Source organism: Phacochoerus africanus, chromosome 1 (assembly GCF_016906955.1).
Source record: "Phacochoerus africanus isolate WHEZ1 chromosome 1, ROS_Pafr_v1, whole genome shotgun sequence".
Classification (NCBI taxonomy): domain Eukaryota; kingdom Metazoa; phylum Chordata; class Mammalia; order Artiodactyla; family Suidae; genus Phacochoerus; species Phacochoerus africanus.
The window spans coordinates 125418090-125438511 of record NC_062544.1 but is presented as its reverse complement, the minus strand read 5'-3'; the positions used below and the strand labels follow the sequence as shown (position 1 = coordinate 125438511).

The 20422-nt window shown below is 43.1% G+C and overlaps 1 protein-coding gene across 1 annotated transcript; it reads right to left on the bottom strand.

Moving 5' to 3' along the window:
• Nucleotides 1–1785: 1785 nt before the first annotated feature.
• Nucleotides 1786–14911, bottom strand: SNTN (sentan, cilia apical structure protein). The gene is made up of 4 exons (XM_047778483.1): nt 14785–14911; nt 12286–12320; nt 6678–6817; nt 1786–2756 (listed from the first exon to the last, which is right to left on the bottom strand). The coding sequence occupies exons 1-4, from the start codon at nt 14892–14894 to the stop codon at nt 2598–2600; spliced, it is 444 nt and encodes a 147-aa protein (XP_047634439.1). The 5' UTR covers nt 14895–14911; the 3' UTR covers nt 1786–2597.
• Between the last annotated feature and the right edge of the window lie 5511 nt (nt 14912–20422).

Sequence of the window (20422 nt, the reverse complement as noted above, 5' to 3'; positions counted from 1 at the left end):
AAGACCACATGCAGACAGAAGCAGAGATGAGAAACCAATTCATTTAAGAGATCCTAAGAGCAAAACCTTGATTTTGCTTTCTATTACTGTTTCGAGTATTTTGTGAAAAGTTGTTGCATTCTCTGCCCTTCCATTTCAGTCTTTACCACTGTACTTTGTTCATCAATACAACTCATTCCTTTTTCTTTTGAGGGTGTGTATGTTGTATCTGTATGTGATTTGAGTGGACTTTGTTCTTGCAACCAAAGGATTCCAGGTCAGATTTGCATCCATAATCTCACCTATGATGACAGTACCATTTCAAGATGGAAGCTTTGTTTTAATAGAAGAGCTCGTGGTCTGGGGACTCGAACTAAGAGGTGAGGCTTCTGTGATCTTGAGTCTTGGCATTATGCTCATCTGTCACTGATGCTGCCCGAGCTTTTGCTCTGTTTTCATTCCTTGCATTGAGCTAAAATAGATTCTATAATTGATTTCCTCCTTGGAGGAGTGTGAGTTCCCATCTGGGATGGAGTTTCAAAAATCCTTACCGGGAGCCCAGAGGGTTGGACTGGCTCCAAGATTCTTCCTCACACCATTGGCCAGGATCTGTTCTCTCCTTCCCTGAAAGGTGTGAATTTGACCTTTAATGGGTCACTGAGGTTGCCATATTCAGCTACTTGCAACTGAGATACAAAGGGGTTTGAGGGAGAGCAGCCCACAGATTCTATTTGAGGACTGCCAAATGGTGCTCTAGGACCCAGCTGGCACCACTCTCTCTCTCTCTTGCACAGTGCCTGAAGTGTTGAATTATATTATTGTTCACGATGCAGTCTAATATTAAAATTAACAGAGCCCACAGAGAGGGCAGAGAACTCTCCAACCTGCCAGCTGTATGACTTTGGAAAAATTGAAAACTCTATGCTTCGGTTTCCTCATCTATGAAATGACAGTACTTGTATCTGTCTCATAGGGTTGTGATGGGAGTTGAGTTAATACTTGTAAAGCCCCTAAAAAAAGTGCCTGACACACAGGGTAAGTCCTGTTGAACACTCATACCGCCTATTAAAATGGTGACAGAGGGTAGAGTCTGGGGCTTTCCCTCACATGGTATATAAACTCTTGGACAGAGACAGTGTAAGGTTTGGAAAGTGGGGAGGGCCAAGGAGTCAGGTCTTGGTGGATTTGAACACTGCAGGATGAGATAACACCTCTCTAGACCAGGGGCGGCGGTCTCCTGCCTGAAGGCGTTTCTTAATATGTGCCTCTGAGGCTTACAGTGTGGGGCTGGGAAGAAAAGGGGAGATGAGGGAAGGAACTCAGGAAGCTACAATGATTTTATTTATTTTTTGTCTTTTTAGGGCTGGATCCACGGCATACGGAGGTTCCCAGGTTAGGGGGTGAATCAGAGCTGTAGCTGCCAGCCTACATCACAGCCACAGCAACATGGGATCCAAGCTGCATCTGTGACCTAAACCACAGCTCATGTCACCGGATCCTTAACCCACTGAGCAAGGGCAGGGGTTGAACCTGTATCCTGATGAATACTAGTCAGATTTGTTTCCGCTGAGCTATGATGGGAACTCCTCAGGAAGCTACAATAATTTTATAATGAGTAAAAATCTTTGTGAAAGTCTATCTCAAAGATTCAGGTGTTGACCTGTGCGTGTTTGTAGAATTCAGACTCAGGGATACAGGGATGTCCACAGGGGATGTGTGTCCTTAGGACACGGCTACTTTTAGATCCTTTTCTCAAGGAGTTGTTGGTTAAACATGGCCAGAAATTACCAGGATTATGGGATTTAAGAATTTTAAGTTATGTTTATTTAGGATTAATTGACATACAGTAAAATTCACCATTTTTAGTGTGTACTTCTAAGAGTCTGACAAATGTGAGCAGCCATTGTAATCATCACCACAATCAAAGATATAGAATATTCCCATCCCCCCTAAAACTTCCCTCCTGCCCATTTGTGAACAACAGCGTTTCCCACTTGTAGCCCTGGAAAACGCTGATATGTTTTCCCCCCAATAGTTTTGTCTTTTGCAGAATGTAAGTAGAGCTTTTCTGACCTTTGATCCTAGGTCAGTGATAACAGCTCTCTTAGCTTCCTGGAGCCCTTATCACAATTACACTGTATGTACAATTGATTGATAATTTGCTTGTAGTCTCTCTCTTCTGCTGGACTTCTGCCGGCATGTGTGAGGGCACGGATTAGCTGGTTCATTACTGTATTCTCAGCAATACCATCAAGGAGAGGCTTAGTAATATTGTTTAATAAGTGAATGAATGATCGAGTGAGTGGCTGTAAGGACTATAATAAAAAGTGCTGTAAGACATTACTGACTCAGCAAAAGCAATGCAATATTCAGTGATATATGACACCTATCATATTGTAAAACACCAGAGACTGCATTATTTAAACATTCGTGAAGAGTTGGCATAGATTTTTTTTTTATATATAGTTGTACTGGGTCTGAATATCAGCAATCAGAACCATCCCATGCAACCATAGATACATGCTGGGTACCTTCAGTTAATTAAAAATGAGAAAAATTTTTAATCACTTAACACTGGCATTTGCCATTCACTTACCTAACTATATATTTAAAGCTGTTTATTGCCTAACTTTCACACTCCATATATCTTGTAGCAGATCTGACATTACAGTGATGCTTAACAGTAAGATCATGAAATCCTCAAAATCCAGCTTATTTTCTGTATGCTCATCGAGTTCAGAAAGGAGGTCTTTGTATCTTGGTTTGGTTTCTTGTCCCTGTCAGAATAACGAAGAAAAAGTAAAAATACCTAATTCATGGTGCCACCTTGGTATAACAGATAATAAGCAATAGTAAACATGTTATTAACAACATGTCAAGTTGCTACCAGTTCTACTAGTTTAGCCATGTGTTAAGCCTTTTCATGGGTTACCTCACCGAGTGCTCACAGAGGCCTTATTGAATACATACTGTGGTTATCCCCACTGTTATACAGATGCAGTGTCAGAGACTCAGTGAGAATTACGTAATTTTCCCAAAGCTAGTCAGCTATTAGTGGGAAACCAGGATTGACTGCTTAGCTGCCTGACTCTGGAGCCCACACTCAACTGCCAAGCCCACCTCTACAAACACAGATATTGCTATGTTTCCAGATTTTCAAACTACAATCCCTTTGTTATTTGGAGGTATTAACTGTGTGTTCTACTGAGCATAAGATTATTCGTAAATACGGAATAAAACATGCTAAAAGAAAAATATGTGCTTTGGAAGAAGGATCAGCATTTAGTGTGACTGTAAATCAAACCCAAGTTCATGGTCCCCATAGACAGATTGAAGTAAGACATGTGAATAGCACATAAATGGAGATGCTTTTCAGTTCCAGCCACAGTTTGTGAACTATCTCCCCAAGTGGCATCAAAAATGTGAAGGTCATTTGCTTCATGGCATTTAGTTCAACTCCAAACTTGCAGCCATGTGCCAGTTGAACAAACCAACATAGCAATGACTAAGGCACTTTGGGAGTGATGATACTCCTCTTATAGGCTTGGACGTTTCATGGTTCTCTGGGCTGGTTCTCCTCTAGGGGTCACACCTACCAGTGAGAGTGAAAGGAGCTGTCTCTGCCTCTCCCAGGAGAGCTAGAGACCAGAGAGAGAGACAGAGAGAGAAGTCTTTTACTAATGTTAAGCTCCCTGTTTGCTCAGAGGTCAGAGATGGCTGGAGGTTCTCTTCCTCTCTTTTTTCTGCATATTATAAGAGCATGGAGCTGACAAGTTTCAGCGCTCTTGGGGCTGGCCCGCCATCTTGCTTTTGTATCTTTTTAGCAGTGCTTTTAGGTGCTGCGTTTTATTTTCTCTGGCTGGCTATAGAGGGATAAGTAAGACCCCCCACATTAGGTTTAGGAGAAAGGACATATTCCCCTCAGAACCCAGGCCTCAGCCAGAAGGTCTAGCTCAGTTTAGCAGAGAGGATTTGGGAGGAAGGCCAGTCAGTAGTGAAGAATCTTCTGCCCTGTCTGCCTTAGGGGATCTCATGGGGCAGAGGGGGTGGCTGGACCACAATGGCATTTGAAGGGATACTCCATGAAGGGAAGCTCCTGAGACTGAGGGCACCAGGGAGGAGCCCCTCAGGTCCCCTGGAGTTGGTGCCTGGTGTCTAACCCCTCACCTGGAGGAGAGGGTGGGACGGCATGGGGCCTGGCTATGTCTGCTGCTAGAGATCCTGAAATTGGCTGCCTTTCTGGGATTCAGCCTAACCTGAGGGACATGAGGTGCCTTTCCCAATGACCTTGGTTTGAATTCTTTCCCTCTGGGGTCCTCAGATGATGTGATCCATCCACTAGGTTCTCATTTGCACACTAGTTAGAAGCTTGCTGAGAATTTGCCAGGTAGACGCAGCATTCTTTGGGATTTGTCATTTCTTTTGGCTTCTGATGGAAGCTGATGATACAGGATATGTTCTCCCACACTTTCTGTAAAGACTCCCCAGAACTTTTGATCTCTTGTCAGTTCTGCCTGATGTTTCTGGCTTAGTTTTTCTTAAAAAATTTTATTTCAAAAATAATATGTTTAATATTGGACATTGAGAAAAAATACTTTTTAAAAAGAGGATGTAAAAATAACCCTTTAACAGATTACCCAAAGATAGATAACTATTAATATTTCTTTCCTGTCACTTTTCTGTGTGTCTCTCTCTTTCTTCCTTTCTCTCTCACACACACACATTTTTAAAAACTTTATTCAGGAATAATTGACACATTTAATTATGTATATATTTAAAGGTTACAAGGTGATAATACACGTACTTTGTGGAATGATTACCAAGATCAAGCTAATTAACACATCCATCACCTCACAGAGTTAACTCTGTATGTGCCGTGAGAATACTTAAGATTTACTCTCAGAGACTTTTCAAGTATGCAGATCAGATTTTAACTATAGTCACCATGCTGTGCATTAGAGCCTCAGAACTTATTCTTCTTATAATTGGAAATCTGTACCCTTTGACTTACATCAGCCCACCCTCCACCCTCCAGCAACCAACATTCTATTCACTGTTTCTAGAAAAAAATCATTTATTTGTGGAATTAAAAAGAAAAGGATGAGTTCATACATACTCTTTTGAAATAACCATAGCTTCATAGAAAAATGTACTCTTGACCCAGAGTCTCTCAGTGGATGACACCTTATATAACCGTAGTATGCTAAACCATATATATGTTATATTTTAAAGAGACTATAATAGTTCTTTCTAACTTCTCAGAATACACAGAGAACCTGAGAGACTGTTTCCATTTAACTCTTTTTCTCACTTGAGCTACTATTAAATGTTGGCTGTTTAGTTTCTGCGTGAGGTTCTCTTTTCTTTTTGCACATTTTCCCTAGGCTAGTATTTTCTGAAGTTTGGAGCACATACTGCTGGTAGAACGTAACGCAATTTTAGGTGATGCAAGAATAAAGAGTAAATAAGAATGGTCAACTGTTTTTTACTACCTTCCACTTTTACCCACTGAATTTACATTTAGAAGGGTGATCAAGGCTCCTTATAAAATAATTTCATTTAAGTAGAGAGTTAACTTAAAAAGTTCTAAGTCAACTATAATACAGGCTCTAGGCAGATGTGGGAGAAATACTGAAGATGGTATTCTAATGGCTGAGGATTTGAACATGCCTCCAGATGATTTAGGTCACTCCCTTCCGATCTGTTTTTATATTGCTGACTCTCACTGCTGCAGATCTCTTTTCTGACCTTCATGCTCATATACCCTGTTGCTGCCTGAGTTTCTGCAAAGGAAAGTTTCAAAGACATCTAAAATTTGACACCTCCTAACGGAATTTCTCACCTCCCCGCACCCCCCTTCCCTCCCTCCAATCTGCTTATTCTCCAGTCTTTCTCTTCTCTGGGGGTGGGACCACCGGCTATTACTTCCCACAGGCAGACCTGGGGTATTATTATTTGTTCCTTCTGTCCTTCGACCCTTATAGCCCATCAGTTATCAGACCCTGCTCATCCACCTTGCAAATGCCTCTCACATTCGCCACCCTAGTCCCAACCAACGTCCTCCTTTGTTTAGGTTCCTTCCCCACATTTCTTCTCCTCTTCTTTGTCTCTCTCCCCACCCCCACCCCAGTCTCATCTCCTGCTGCAGCTGATGTAATTTCTTCATTCATGGATGTAGAAACCATCCCTGGCTTCCTCCCGCCCTCAGGCTGTGCCTCTGTAGATGTAGCTTCTTTCCACCTCCCCCTGCCTCCTCCCCTACAACTTCCTGCTTCCCTCCACCTTCTCACCAGGGCTCACTGACCTCAGAGGCCTTCGACATGCTTTATGCCCAGTCCTCCAAGCTGTCATTCTCACCCTCGATCTCATTCTTCAGCTATCCCGTAATTTTCTGGGACCCCTTTTTTGACCACCAAGCCCAAGATGGGTCCCTGTTTTTTCTTTCATTGCATGCTCTACTCGTTCATGGTCTTTGACCATCTCTAATCACTTTTTTGGCACATCTCTTCTCAGCTGGCTTGTTGATTACATTAATCCCAGCGCTCAACTCACTTCCTGGCATAGGGTAGTTGTTCAGTAAACATTTGTTGAATGAAAGAACAAAGAACGTAACAGGGCTCTGTGCTGGAATTGTTGGCTCTTTGGGTCAGCCATTACGGTGTGGCTCCCTCTTTCTACCAGTTTGTTAATTCTCTTACCTCTGTGAAATTCCTGAATTGGGTTCGCAGCAGGTTTTTGGCAGTAGTTTTTCCAAGTTTGCCATCAAGGTCAGAAGAGTTTCTGAAAATCAGAGCAGCAGTAGCGATGGCTTTTTCCAGATCTGAGCCCTTGCGCAGAGCTATGGGAGAAGAGATGTACAACAATGTAGCCTATGTTAGAAATGACCTTCCCCAGACATGAGGCTCCATCTTCCACAGGAACTTGGGGACAAAGTTGAAAGCTGTGTGTCAATATGAGCCTGACCTTGAGCTCTTTGTCACCTGTCTGGGGGTGGGACATGGAGGTGTCCGACTCTGGATCTTTAAATAATAAAGAACAAAAATTCTTTCAGTGGCTAGTGGAATTAGGATGAGATCGACCCCCTGCTTGCCATGTGACCTTGGGAAAAACACCTGACCTCTCTAAGCCTTGATTTTCAAATGTGTAATTTCATTCAGTTATTCAACAAGCATTTATAAAGCACATACTATGTGCTTGGCACAGTCCCTGGCATTAGGGATACTTCATTGAAGATGAAGTCCTGCTCTTGTGGAGTTTATATTCTATGTCAGATAGAGCATCACCAGTGAGATAGAGTGACGTCTAGGACAAGTCCTTTGATTTAATGATAGAAAAGTGTTCTCTTTGACTCATGACTTCAAACACAGTGATCTCCCAGCTGGTTTTTCTGGTTTAAACTCCATGAAATGGTGGCACTAACTCACTTCTTTCCAGTGAGGAGCACACAGTGAAACCTGAGTACTCTACAAGGTGCAGTGGAGAACATTCTTATCCTCTCTGTTCTCTCAGTCCCCATCACATCCACTGTTAAAAGGACTTTTCTCACTTTACAATTATCACGTGTTTAATCATCTTTCTTTCCAACTAGACTGCAAGCTCCATGAGGCCGGGGATCATAGCTTTCCTTTTCATCACCATATTCCCAGTGACCAGCACAAATGGCTGCTATGTAGTAGGTGCCAGTAAATACTGCTGAGTGTATGAATAGGAAGAAGAGAAAAACAGAACCCAAGATAATTGGCCCAACATTGGAAATCAACTATATTTTAATTTTTTAAAATGTAAAAAAAAAAAAAAAATCCCACAGCTTTCCACCCAGAGAACGTGCAGTAATCATTGATTCAAAGAAAGAGGATCAGTAAGTAAAATGTGGCTTTTGTATCGAGGACCTACTGTGTTCCTGGTACATCCTGAGCTGCTTAGTACCCGAAGTGACACAACCAGATGTGGCCTCTGCCCTCACCTATCTTGCAATCTAGTGGAGGAATAAGTAAGAGTCAAGAGAATATGAGTGTATATTTTATGGGTTTTTTATGTATATATATGATACTTTTTTCTCCATCTACATGCATAATGTGCATATGTGCAACTTGTGATATGTGAGGCAAAGAAAGTACAGAGACAGAAAAAAAATAGGAAATTACAGAGTAGGTCTGGGGAGAAAAGTACTTAGGTGGTTTTGGAGGCATCTGTAAGAAGATTACTATTTAAGCTAAGAACAATAAGAGGTGGAATTGCCATGTACAGGGTAGGTGGGGCAAGCTTGGAGGATGGTTGTGTTGAGTGTTCCAGCTCAGGGAGCAGCATACCTTCTTGGGAGGTAAACAAACCTTCTGTAACTTAAAATTTTTTTTTTAAATTACAGTTGATTTACAATATTCTGTCCATTTCTGCTGCACAGCAAGGTGACCTAGTCATAAACATAATGTATATATATATATATTACATACACATTCTTTTTCTCACATTATCCTCCCTTCTGTAACTTTTACCAGTTGATTTATTTATTGGTAATGCAGAATAATTAGGAAAGCTTTAGTATGAGTTGTTTTACTGGGCCTGAGACTTCTCATGGGGGACAATAGCCTCTTACTCTCCTGCCAGTTCTGTTCTAGCAAGGAAGGGGTGAACTTTCAAGCTGTGTATGAGCCTGCAAATGACAGACACCTTTCTTGTTTACTAGGTGCCAGATGCCTTTCAAGCAAAATCTTATTTAATGCTTGGCAAACCCAGAAAGGTAGGTACTATTTGTGTCTCAGTTTCATATATTGGAAACTGACACATGAAACAATTAAAAACCTTCAGGCCACGTTGCTCAGAAATGGCAGAGGAAAGATTTGAAGGCCTGTCTTCCTTGAAAGGCCATAGAAAGATGGATCTGCTGCTTTGGAATAACTCCTTCTAAGAGCATCTCCATGGAGGCTGTGGAATCCTGACATTTCCCAATCCTCTGATTAAGCTCAGGTCTGACTGCCTTCTAGGATGGGGACTCCATCTGGCCCAGCCCACTTCTCTTCCTTCTCCTCCAATCTTTTAAACACAGCATGCGTTTTTTTCCTGACTATAAAATAACATATGCTCATGGCAAAAACAGCACTAGAAGAAATTAAAAATAAAAGATAACAAGGAGCTCTGGTTACCCTACCAATACTAATGATACTTTTGGTTTCCTGTTTTTATGGTTGGGTTCTTCCCTTAATAAACCCAGCATGTTGCCTCCTAATTCCTGCCCTGTCTGCCTCACAGAGTTGTGAGCAAATATGTGAAAGCATATTGTAAAGGGCTAAGTGCTATTAAAAACGCAAAGGATGGATGTTTCTTTTTTTCAGTTCTCTTGCCTTGGGAATGGGAGCAGTGGACAGGGTATTAAGCCAGGCCCTTCATATCCCCCTCTCCTGCTATTTCCTCTCTCACTTTCTACTCTTTAATAGTATAAAAAACTGTCTGTAGTTTCTTATGCCCTCTATCCTTCCAATAATTACTTATGGCCAGGCCCTGTCCTAGTTCTGGGGAGAGATCAGGGGCTGATGTTAAGAGCACAATCCCTGATTCCCTGGAGCTTGTATTCTGACGGACAATAGTAGTAAAGGATTATGGAGCCACTTATTTATGGGATGTTCGCAATTTGACTCCTTTTTTTTTGTCTTTTTTGTTGTTGCTATTTCTTGGGCCGCTCCCGCGGCATATGGAGGTTCCCAGGCTAGGGGTCGAATCGGAGCTGTAGCCACCAGCCTACGCCAGAGCCACAGCAACGCGGGATCCGAGCCGCGTCTGCAACCTACACCACAGCTCACAGCAACGCCGGATCGTTAACCCACTGAGCAAGGGCAGGGACCGAACCCGCAACCTCATGGTTCCTAGTCGGATTCGTTAACCACTGCGCCACAACGGGAACTCCCCGCAATTTGACTCCTTTAACTCTTACATCCGCCCTCGGACGTGAGTCCCAGTGTCATCCGCACTTTTTAGATGAGGACGCTGAAGCACAGAGTGGTTAAGTAGCTTACTCAAGGTCACACAGCCTGTCTGCTATTTCCCCATGATGTACACTGCCTGGAGATGCTGCTTCTCGGGCAGCGTATTCTGTAGGACTCTTTCCCAAATCCCGGGACTGGGCTACATACCTTTCCTTTGTGCTTCTCTACTTCCCTAAACATGAACTTATCATAACCCTCAGACCAAAACACTCTGTTCCTCTGTCTAAATTACCCTCTAGATCAGTGCTGTCCAAAAGAAGATACGAGTCATAATTATAATGAAATTTTTTTCTAAGTAGTCACATTAGCAAAGTGAAATGAAGCAGATACAATCATTTAAAAAATATGGTATTTAAACCAATGAATCAAAAATCACGTGATCAACAGAAACAAGCTATTGGGATATGTTATACTTTTTTCTACTAATTCTCAAGTCTTGACATAATTTTTCACTTATAGCACATTTCAATTCACACTAACAACATGGCAAGTGGATCAATATCTCCATGTGGCTAATGGCTACCATACTGGACAGTTCAGCTCCAGACTGCGTGTTCCCTGAGGGCAGTCACTGCACCTTATATTTGCATTCGCTGCCTGACTCTGGTGTGCTGTAGGCCTCAGCATACGTGTACTGGACTGAACTGACTTGAGCTTCAGAACAACTCTCTGCCTCTCTCTCCTTACCTGCCTTGGTACGCGGAACACGAAACATGAAACATTTGATCGAGTGAGTTCCTAACACTTTAGCATAGTAGAAACACAACCCTTAGTACAGCAAGGTGTCAGAATCAGCTCATTTTGGAACTTATTCTAATACTACTTATTCTGGCAAATGAAGAAATAAAGACCTACAGGAGGAAAGTGGTTTTTCCAAGTTTGTTAGTATTTGACAAAACTAAAAACTAGTAGATCTCTTGCTCTTTTCTTGCTAGATCAATAGTTTCCCCAAAACTCCAGCACGTCTCAAACTTTTCCACAATAAAACTACTTTGGATGCTAGTGGCAAATATGTTCTCAACTCCTATCTCCACCCACCTCCCCCCAAGAGATTAAGGGCCTAAACCCATGTAGCTGGAAGAGAAAATGTAGTTGGTACTGCCTTCCATTCCATGATCTAACCATGTCTGATTCAATGAATAACACTTAAAATTTCTTATCACTGAAGAAAACATTCTGGCAAGATAAGGCATATTTATTCTGTTTTCTTAGGATGTGGGAGTAAATATGGCTCACTAGCCTAATGTAAGGAGTCTAGTGCTAGGAATGGGATGTGTGTGTATGTTTGTTGAGGGGCAGTGAGGCTGATAGTTACAAACTCCCCTCAAAGCCCCAGAAAGGATTGTTACATGAGAAATGTCATGGATATTTATCATGTCATGGACATAATATTTTGTCCTGGACAATTATCAGAAGTACCTGAAACTGTGTAAATTATAAAAAAGAAATCATGGGTCTCTTGTGTTGTGAGAGTATAAAAATACTATTTTCATCAGGATGATTTATTTAAGTTAAAACATAAAGCCTATCCTTTGGATGCATAGACTAACCATCCAGGAGGAGAAATAACTGCAATATAGGAGTATCCAGCTATGCTTGTTATGCTGTAAATAAGCCACATATTTTGGAATAAGAAAATGATCCAAGTATATGAGCACATTTTTTTTTTCATATACTGTTATTTCCATGATGATAATGTTAGCTCTAAAGATATTTTACCTATGAACTGGAATTCTGAGGGCAAATATTTATACCTTGGGAGTTTGTCACACTGTGTTTTGCTTAATCAACGAAGGCAGCTGGGGACTTATTTGCATCCTGAGTACCATGGAACTTTCATGAGTCAGATGCTGATGGTCTTGTTCTGGACACACTGATGCTGCTGCCCGTGGAGACAAGTTGGGCATGGGGGGATGGACACTGAATTAGGAGTGAGGGGTCCATGTCTTATTTTAGCTTGGCCTCTAAGTTTGGGGGAGCTAATATCTGTCCCTGGACCTCTGTTCCCAAATGTGTTTTTTTTTTTTTTGGCATATTTTTTTAATTTCCCCAAAACATTATTATTTTTTTCTACTGTACTGCATGGTGACCCAGTAACACATACATGTATACATTCTTTTTTCTCACATTATCATGCTCCATCATAAGTGACTAGACATAGTTCCCAGTGCTACACAGCAGGATGTTCCCAAATGTTTAAAAAGCACATCATAAATGTTTGATGATTCATCCACAAGGTCTCTTACATCGATGTCCTATGATATTTAACTCTTGGCATGCTCTCATGGAAGAGGAGAAACACATACATCTCTGTCACCCCAGGCCTTACCTTTTATTGAAGCCAGTTGTTTGGATACTGAAATTCTGCCAACAAAGTGAAAGAGATATAATGATTCTGGGAGTTTGGGTACTGATAATCGGCATCTAAAGTAGAGCAACATAATGATTTAAAGATTATTTTCAATCTGCACTGAGCATTCTGTTGGAGCAGCCATCTCTCTTTCAAAATCCTTTCTCCCCGGTCACATAGTGAAGAGGAGCTTGGCCATGGCTGGACCACACAGCCTAGCCTTCTTTGTAGTCTTATGACTGTGTAATGAAATGCCTTCCAGTGGAAAAGGAGCAGAAGAGAAGCCATCTCTTTCCATGCAAGCTTTTCCATGCTCTTTTTCGTTTCCAGCTGATTAACACAGAAATGATTGGGGGCACTTCGGAAGCCACATCTTGAAGGCACCAGCCACATCAGTCTAGGTCCTTACATGGTGACATGGAGTAAAAGTGCCATGGACCTGTAACCCCCACTCTGGACTGTCGCATGAAAAATACAATTTCCTGCTCTGTAAAACACCAAGGATTTGAAGTGTCTTTGTTCCAGCAGCTTAGCGTATCTAAGAATCTACTATGCTGGAGGGTGGGGATGAAGCAATTCCTGCACCCTTGGGACTAAGGGTCCAGTGCAGAAGACAGATGTTAAACAGGTAATTTTATATAGAGCAATGGCAGAGCACAGATGGGCCAGGGAAGGACTCGCCCATCTACAGTTCAGGGTAATGGTATTTTATCTGAGCCACATGCAACATTAGGTGAAGAAGAAGCAAGCATGTTCTGAGCAGAGGGAACAGTATGGGCTGAGCCCCAGAATGGGGGAAAAGCATGGCGTGATTGAAGAGAGGAAGAACAGTGTGGCTGGAACCTGGAGAAGGGAGGAGAGAGAGGTGGAAATTGAGGCTGCAGTCAAGGGCCAGGAGCAGAGCTGCTGAGTGAGCCTTAGGAAGGCTGCAGGTTTTTACGCTAAGGGCCATGGAAGGAAGGGGATGACATAATCAGATTTGCATTTGAGGAAGTTATTTCCCCTGATATAAGAGAAGGAGAGTGGAAAGGGCCAGATGGGAGGCAGAGAGATGGATCTTGTTCCCTTGTAAAAAGAAAATCCATGTTTGCTTGATATTTCAACCCCCAATGGCTGGAGTGGTTTGGAGAAAGCCAGTAAGAACAGTACAACTTGGTCTTATCTTTGACAGCTCTTCAAAGTGAAGTTTTGGGTTCAAGATCTGGTATGGGCACTGACTAGCCAAGAGATCATGACTTCTGGGGGCCTCATGTTTCTTACTTGTATAATTAGGAAGCTGGACTCTATGATATCTTAGACCTTTTATGGTCTTCTTGATGAGCTCTTTTATTTTCTAAATACTGTGAACCATTATTATCTCCATATAATAAATGATGTACGGTTTATCCTATGTGTATAGAACACCATGTAAACTTTCAGCATGGCCTGTATTTCTCTGTCTCTCTCTTTTTTTGCTTTTTAGGGCCACGCCTGTGGCATATGAAAGTTCCCAGCTAGGGATCGAATCAGAGCTACAGCTGCAAGCCCATGCTACAGCCATAGCAAGCTGGATCCCAAGCCTCATCTGTGACCTTCACCACAGCTCATGGCAATGCCAGATCCTTAACCCACTGAGCCAAGCCAGGGATTGAACCCATATCCTCACAGATACTAGTTGGATTCATTTCCCCAACAGGAACACCTGGCTTGTGTTATTTTCCATTGCTACAATCTCCTCCATTAGTCTGTGAGGTCCTTGAAAACAAGAGCTCTGAGGTTACTCTATATCTCCTACTATCGCTGGCCCAGCAGAATACCTGACACCTATTACTTTTTTTGAACCGAAGTAGGTTCCCTAAAGGGAATTCCATAAGGAAGAATATTTTTCATGAGCCATAATTTCACCCATTTGAATGATCTGAAAAAAATTTCCGTCATTTGAAAGAATATGTCGTACAGTTAAAATCATTACCAATTTTGATTAACAAATGTCTCCCAAGATGCAAAGACATTTGTCTTAATGTATTACCTTTTGGGTTTGCAGTCAAAGCTGCAAATTTGTTCTCTTTATTGTTATTATTATTTGTCTTTTTGCCTTTTCTAGGGCCACTCCCGTGGCATATGGAGGTTCCCAGGCTAAGGGTCTAATTGGAGGTGTAGCCACTGGCCTACGCCAGAGCCACAGCAACATGGGATCCGAGCCGCATCTTTGACCTACACCACAGCTCATGGCAACACCAGATCCTTAACCCACTGAGCAAGGCCAGGGATCGAACCTGCAACCTCATGGTTCCTAGTCAGATTTGTTAACCACTGTGCCACGACAGGAACTCCTTGTTCTCTTTAATTTTCCAGTCGAATTTAAAGCTGGATTGAGGTGGGTAATCATAGGCACCAAACTCACACTATCCTGGCTACCAAGTTGTGGACATGAACTCTTTGGAAATAACACCTGTAAGCTCAAATGAACTCAATAAAGGAGAGCCAAGTGCCACTGACCTTTTGGGCATTTTCCTAGGTGCCAAGGTAGATGTCGGGGCTGCAGAAGGATTGGGCTCCCCTTCCAAGCAGTGCACTTGGTCCTGGGTACTGTGAACACAGCCACACATATTCTGGTCTCCTGTTGTGTGTTGGCCCTTCCTAAGCAACAGTCACTTGCCCACTGTTACTATTGTCATTTGCTCCATGACGACTATTTCAGTGGCACTTGTGGAAGAGTTTCTCCCTAGTGTTATTTGTAGGTAGACATTAAATCATTCGCGCATTCAACAAATATCTGAGTGCCTGCTGTGGGCCACGTACCCTACAATTCACTGTGGATACAACAGTGAGAAAAATCAGACATGGACCTTGATCTCAGGGACCTTGGTGGGGAAGACTGATATCAATCAGGTAATTACATAAGAAGTCACACCTGTGACAACACCGTGCTGGGAGGATACTGTGAGATTGACATCTAGCAGGGAAGTCAAGGGAGTGATGTTTGATGCTGAGTGGAAGTAGGTGAAAGGGCAAGGGGTCTACAGTCCCAGCAGAAGGAACAGCCCGTGCTGAGCCCAGTGTCAGGAGGGAGTGTGCTGATCAAGAGGGACTGAAGGAAGGCCAGGATGGCTGGACCAGAGAGGCTGAGAGGGCTTGATGCTCCAGCCAAGGAAGAAGAGGAGGCATGGTGGTGGACTATGCAGGAACTTGCATGCTATTGTAGGGAATTTTCACTCTGTGTGAGTTTTTAAGCAAGGAGGTTAATAAAGTTAGATTTACGCTTTGGAAAGAAACATCACTCTGGCTTCAGAGTGAATAATGGTTTAGAGAAAAGAACAGAGTAAATTCAGGAAGACCAGTAGGAGGGCTATGTCACTCTGTTAGCTGAGAGCTCGTTCTGGAAAAGCTGGATGAAATCAGCTCAATCAAATGAGTCTGGGTCAGGCAAGACATGACCAACAATTACTTAGATCACTGGTGAACTGACCAGTGAAGCGAAGAATAGCCATTGTTTGGGCTTCAGGTTGGCTCTGGGGACATTATTATCATTGCTGCACCTCTGGTCACTGCTCTACCACACGGCCATTGCTTGCTTCTCTTCGCAGTTTTCTTTCCTCTCCTCCCTCTATCTCCTGACTAATTTTCTCAGCATTTTTCATTTAAATATGGGCGGGGGTAAAGGTCTTATTGGCTAAGTAATTACTTTTGCCTGGACTGGTCAGAGTTTTAATGCCAGCCTGCCCCACAGGCGGTCACTTAGCCCAGGCAATCAGCTCCCTTGGATCAGGTGATGACCCTCAGCCAGCTTTTCTTGTGCACGTGAAAACCTATAGCGGGTTCCTCGACGGAGCTGTGAGTCGGTTTCTCAGAACCTTGATCTGTAGCAAACATGTATTCTGACACAGACAGTATTGGAGAACTCTTGGGAATGTAAAAAGAGGCTCTGGAGTAGCTTGAATTCTGACTCTGCAACTTACTAGTTGTGTTACCTGGGATAAGATTTCTAAGATGGCTAAATCTACTTTTTCATTTGTAAAATAGTACTTTCCTCAAGGAAAGCACAATGTTTGATACACGAAGCGCAATCCATCAATAGTCACAGAGAAGATGACAGTAGATCACCAGGATCTAGGCAGGACACAGAATCTAACTGGGATGGTACCAGCAACACTGTGAATCATGGTTCCAGTGGTGACAGGAAAATAAACACGGGTGTTGGGGCACCCAGAGACTGGAAACAGTGGGAGACTTACCACCCATATCTTGAAGGGACAAGGAGAGGAAATCATATGTTGGAGCCCAGACAGAGCTGGGATCTTTGGAGCTGAGGCCACTTGACAAAAGCTACGGGTGGAAAGGAGGCAGCCATGGCTATAAATCAAACAAACCAGAAGGGAGTGGGGAAGAAATACCCTGTGCTCTGTTTTCCACCTCCAATTGACCAAACCAATCAGGAAGCCAGCAGGAAGGAAATCTGGGAGGGGGAGTCTGAGGAATCATCCTCCTAGGCCATAAAGGAGCAGAGAATGGAATAGGAGAGATGGGTAAACAAATGGACAAGATGAAGCATCATGACAATGATGATGGAGGTGATGGTGACACTGAGAAGTACACTGTGGGGCTCCTGGGCACAAGGCTTCCTGTGTCCCCCATTTCTTTTCTTTTCTTTTCTTTTTTTTTAGGAAATAAGCTTCAGCCTCCTTGACCTTCCCTGGGTTCCAAAGGGCAGGTTCAAACAGTTGCTAATCAGGGAAGGGAGGGGGATGCAGAGACAAGGGAGGGGGATGCAGAGACAAGGGAGGAATAGTCAAGAAACCTGATAGTGCAGCCTTGGGGCAGGGTCCTGCTTCCCATTCAAGGATATACATAACAGTATCTTTGAGTTCTTCTGCAGAACTAAAACCCCCAATAAGTGAAAACCAGAGAGAAGGACCAGCAGAACCAGTTCTGGGGCCGCTAAATACCAACTTTGAAGGATCATCTACCCTGATCCTTATCTGTGGCCTTATTTTCTGCTCTCAAACAGTAAAACCACTTCCTCATCTCTCCCAAGGGAGGCACAGTCTCTAGGGCATTAGCCTGCTGTGGCCTCCTTTACCTGGCAAAGCAATAAAGCTATTTTTTTCTTCATCACCCTAAACTCTGTCGCTGAGCTTTCTATTCAGCACCAGTGAACAGAGGCCACATTTTGGCAATGGTGGTGACGTAGGAGACACTGTCCCAATAAAAATGTAGAAAGGAGAGACCTTGGCCATAATGACTAAGCAAAGTCCAGTCAACTGCCCAAACCATACCTCCCCCACACATCTGCTTCTGTAAACTTGTTTCCTTATTTACTACCTTGCCTGACCTCACTACCAGCTCACTACCAGCCAGAGGTAGCCCATAAAAGCCTTGTGAAACCCTTCTTTGGGGCTCAGACTCCAGAGAGTGATCTCCTCTGAGCCTGCCAGCGTACTAATAACAGTGGCGCTGGTGGTGACGGCAGCGATTGTGGTGGTGGTGGTGATGATGATGGAAAGGAAATATAGGGGATCAGTTTTATTGATAACTTTCTTCTCAAGACTGAATCAAAGTTGACATATTCTCAGAAAGACAAAGCAGCATCTACAGACAGTTCAGGTCATGTTATTTCATTTCCCCCTATACCAGATTCTCACAGTGTCATGGAACATTTAGGCTATGTACACAGTGACAAAGCATCTGGAGAAAACATTTTTAAAAATTCCCTCTGTCAGTCTGACCCTGTGGCGAGGTGGCGTTTGAGTGTACTGAGGTCGGTATCAACTTGGGGAAAGGAAGGGTGTGGATGGCAAGTGGGGTATTGACAAACGACTCCATGTGGACTTACTGACAAGTGCACAAGCCCATCTGCCCGAAGGCTGCAGCAATGGGGCTCCACAGGCTGAGTCAGCTCAAGGTTAGCATGTTATTAATGGTGCTAAGGTTTCATAAACTCTTTGAGTGAGCAAAAATGTAATCCCAGGAGACCGTTTTTACCAGGTTTGCTCTCACACTTCGGTCCACTCTTCTGCTCCTTACTGAGCCCAAATTAAATAGCAGGTAATAGGAGTGAGGTTCTAAGAGACATGCCTTGGATGTTTTGTCTTCTTTCAGGTGCTCAGTTCTTCACCAGGGGCTGGAAACTCAGCAACTCCATGGATCACTTTTTGGGGAAGTCCCTGAACCTCTTAGATTCTGCAAAATTTTTCATGTAGGTGTGCATCTTCCTGGCTGAAAAGGCTGCTAGATTCCCTAAGTGTCTTACAACCGCTGTAATGTTATGACAGGAGGTGAATGCCACCAGGGTGGTCATGATGTAGCCTTTTTGTAAAGAACCCCCATTCTCACCCCAAGAGGAACAGTGTGTGTAAGACTTTAATTTAGTATTCAGTTCATGTGATTGTTAAAATTTGTGTAGTGAGTAACTGGTCTTGCCTTAGGTGTTTTTGTCTATTTTTTTTTTTTTTTTTTTTTTTTTTTTTTTTTTTTAGGGCTGCACCCATGGCATATAGAAGTTCCCAGACTAGGGGTCCAGTCAAAGATGTAGCCACCAGCCTACCCCAGAGCCACAGCAATTCGGGATCTGAGCCATGTCTGCAACCTACACCACAGCTCACAGCAACGCTGGATCCTTAACCCACTGAGTGAGGCCAAGGATAGAACCCACATCCTCATGGATGCTAGTCGAGTTCGTTAACCACTGAGCCTCAATGGGAACTCCTATCCCAGGTGTTTGACAAATATTTCTTTTCATCTTCAACAACCATTATAAATGGGAATTTTCATCACTTAGAAGTGATGAAATTGAAGTTTAGAGGGGGTTAAATGACTTGTCTGAAATCCTATGGCTAATAAATAAATGAATCTAGATTCAAATTTAAGGCTGGAGGGTTTCAATCTTGATGCTCTTTTTATGACATCGTGTTGCCTCTCACTGCACTATTTGGTCATTAACGTTAGAGCTGCAATTCTTTTTTTTTTTTTTTTTTTTTTTTTTTGCTATTTCTTTGGGCCGCTTCTGCGGCACATGGAGGTTCCCAGGATAGGGGTCGAATCGGAGCTGTAGCCGCCGGCCTATGCCAGAGCCACAGCAACGCGGGATCCGAGCCGCGTCTGCGACCTACACCACAGCTCACTGCAACGCTGGATCATTAACCCACTGAGCAAGGGCAGGGACTGAACCCACAACCTCATGGTTCCTAGTCGGATTCATTAACCACTGCGCCACGACGGGAACTCCTAGAGCTGCAATTCTTAAGCTGACACTCGACTCTATGAGAAATGTTACCAGAATTTTCTACCCCGTATTAGCCTCTTTTTTCTCTCCATATCCCCCAAACTCATTTTACCTCTGTTCAAGCTGATACTTCTGTTCTGATCATCTGCTTTTATGTGAAATTCATTGATGTCTCTTCTCTCTAGATTGTGAACATTATAATAACAACAATAATAAATAACATTGATTTAAAAACCTCCTAAGTGGCAGACATCATGCTGTGCAATTCACAGGCAGCTCATAGAATGCTCTTTTGATGGCGTTATTATTCTGGTTTGCACTGTGCAAAAGCCTTACACAGATGAGGTGATCAGGGCTTGCCCAAGAGCACACAGCTGATCAGAGCTGGGATTCAAGCACAGGTCTTTCTGATTCCAGGCCCCATCTCAACCATCATCCCCTTGGCAGAGACCTGTCTTAATTATCTTTGTATCTGCCTCTCAGGTTCTGGCACCAAGATCAGGAAATGTTGATGAAATAAGACATCTGTTGACTACTGTGTGACTCAGAATCTGGAATGTAATAGCCACTGGGGAAACTGGGCATGTATCTGATACTGGGAGGTATATAGTGTCCAGTGCCCTCTGCTTGCTGTCATAGGAAACTGAGGGTAAAATGGAATCCCCAAGGAGAGGGTGTCATGCTCACTGGAGAAGAGATGACAAGCAGAAGGGCCTACTGTGTGATTGTTTTGCATACAGTAGGCCCTCAAAAACAATTCGTTGGCATATACTACAGCTTATGTGTCCATAGAAGTACCATGTGCTGACCAATTGTGCAACTGGATCTCCATATACTATAGTTTATGTGGCCATTGTCCAGTTGATGGCTATTTGTATTGTTTCCAGTTTTGGACCATTATGAGTTAAGCTGCTA